At 66.8% G+C, this 1,282-nt stretch overlaps 1 protein-coding gene across 1 annotated transcript; it reads left to right on the top strand.

The window, feature by feature from the left end:
* Positions 1–224: 224 nt before the first annotated feature.
* On the top strand, positions 225–1,276 carry LOC107199622 (SRSF protein kinase 3-like). Its single transcript, XM_015616938.1, has 2 exons — positions 225–336; positions 1,076–1,276. Exons 1-2 carry the CDS (start codon positions 225–227, stop codon positions 1,258–1,260), a joined length of 297 nt encoding a protein of 98 aa, XP_015472424.1. The 3' UTR covers positions 1,261–1,276.
* Positions 1,277–1,282: the final 6 nt, after the last annotated feature.

The raw sequence follows: 1,282 nt of genomic DNA, 5'->3' as shown, positions 1-1,282 counted from the left end.
CGAGGGTGGGTGGGGCCTGGGGGGCGTGGCCTGGGTGGGCGTGGCCTTGTGGGCGTGGCCTCCCTTAAATTATGCAGATGGGCGTGGCCTCAATGTGTGTGAGACCCCAACAAGGCTGCAAAGAGGGCGTGGCCTCAGGGTGGCCTTGGGGAGGTCTCGGGGTGTGGTCTCGGGGTGGGCGTGGCTTAGGGGGGTGGGTGTGGCTGAAGTGGGCGTGTCCCAACATGCCCCGCCCCCCTGCAGACCACATTGCCCACGTGATCGAGCTGCTGGGGGAGATCCCGCGGCACGTGGCGCTGGGCGGCCGCTACTCCCGGGAATTCTTCAACCGCAAAGGTGAGGGCGGGGCCGGGGGCGGGGCCAAGCGGTGGGCGTGGTCATGGAGGCGGGGTTATGTAAATGAGGGGTGCCACACCCATAGGGGGTGTTGTCAGGGGGAAGGGGGCGTGACTCGAGCGCTGAGGGTCATGAAATGGGTCCCGTGACCCCGCCCATGAGGGGAGGGGCCTGTCCTGACCACACCCATTGGGGCGGTGCCACGTGATTGGGGCGTGGCCCGACCACACCCATTGGGCGGGGCTATATCTCAATTGTGGTGTCACGTGACCCAGGGAAGGGGTGTGGAGTGACCACAACCATTGGGGCGGTGACACGTGATTGGTGCATGGCCTGACCACACCCATTGGTGGTGGTGACACGTGATTGGTGCATGGTCTGACCACACCCATTGGGGCGGGGCTATATCTCAATTGGGGTGTGTCACGTGACCCAGGGAAGGGGCGTGGCCTGACCACACCCACTGGGGCGGTGCCACATGATTGGGGTGTGGCCTGACCACACCCATTGGGGCGGGGCTATATCAATTGCAGTGTGTCACATGACCCAGGGAAGGGGCGTGGCCTGACCACACCCATTGGGGCAGGGCCACGTGATTGGGGCGTGGCCTGACCACACCCGTTGGGGCAGTGCCACCTCACAATTGGGGCGTGTTTGCTGCACGTGACCCGGGGAAGGGGCGTGTCCTGACCACACCCACAAAGGGCGTGGCCACGCCATTGACCCCGCCCCTTTTCAGGTGAGCTGCGGCACATCCGGCACCTGCGGCCGTGGGGGCTGCGGGCGGTGCTGCAGGAGAAATACGAGTGGCCGCGGGGGCCGGCGGCCGCCTTCGCCCGATTCCTGCGGCCGATGTTGGCCTTCGAGCCCGGCCGCAGGGCCACGGCCCGGCAGTGCCTGCAGCACCCCTGGCTCCGCCCCTGACACACCCACGGACACGCCCACT

This window comes from Parus major, unplaced genomic scaffold (genome assembly GCF_001522545.3).
Source record: "Parus major isolate Abel unplaced genomic scaffold, Parus_major1.1 Scaffold1449, whole genome shotgun sequence".
Lineage (NCBI taxonomy): Eukaryota > Metazoa > Chordata > Aves > Passeriformes > Paridae > Parus > Parus major.
This window is presented reverse-complemented; position numbering and strand designations above follow the sequence as displayed.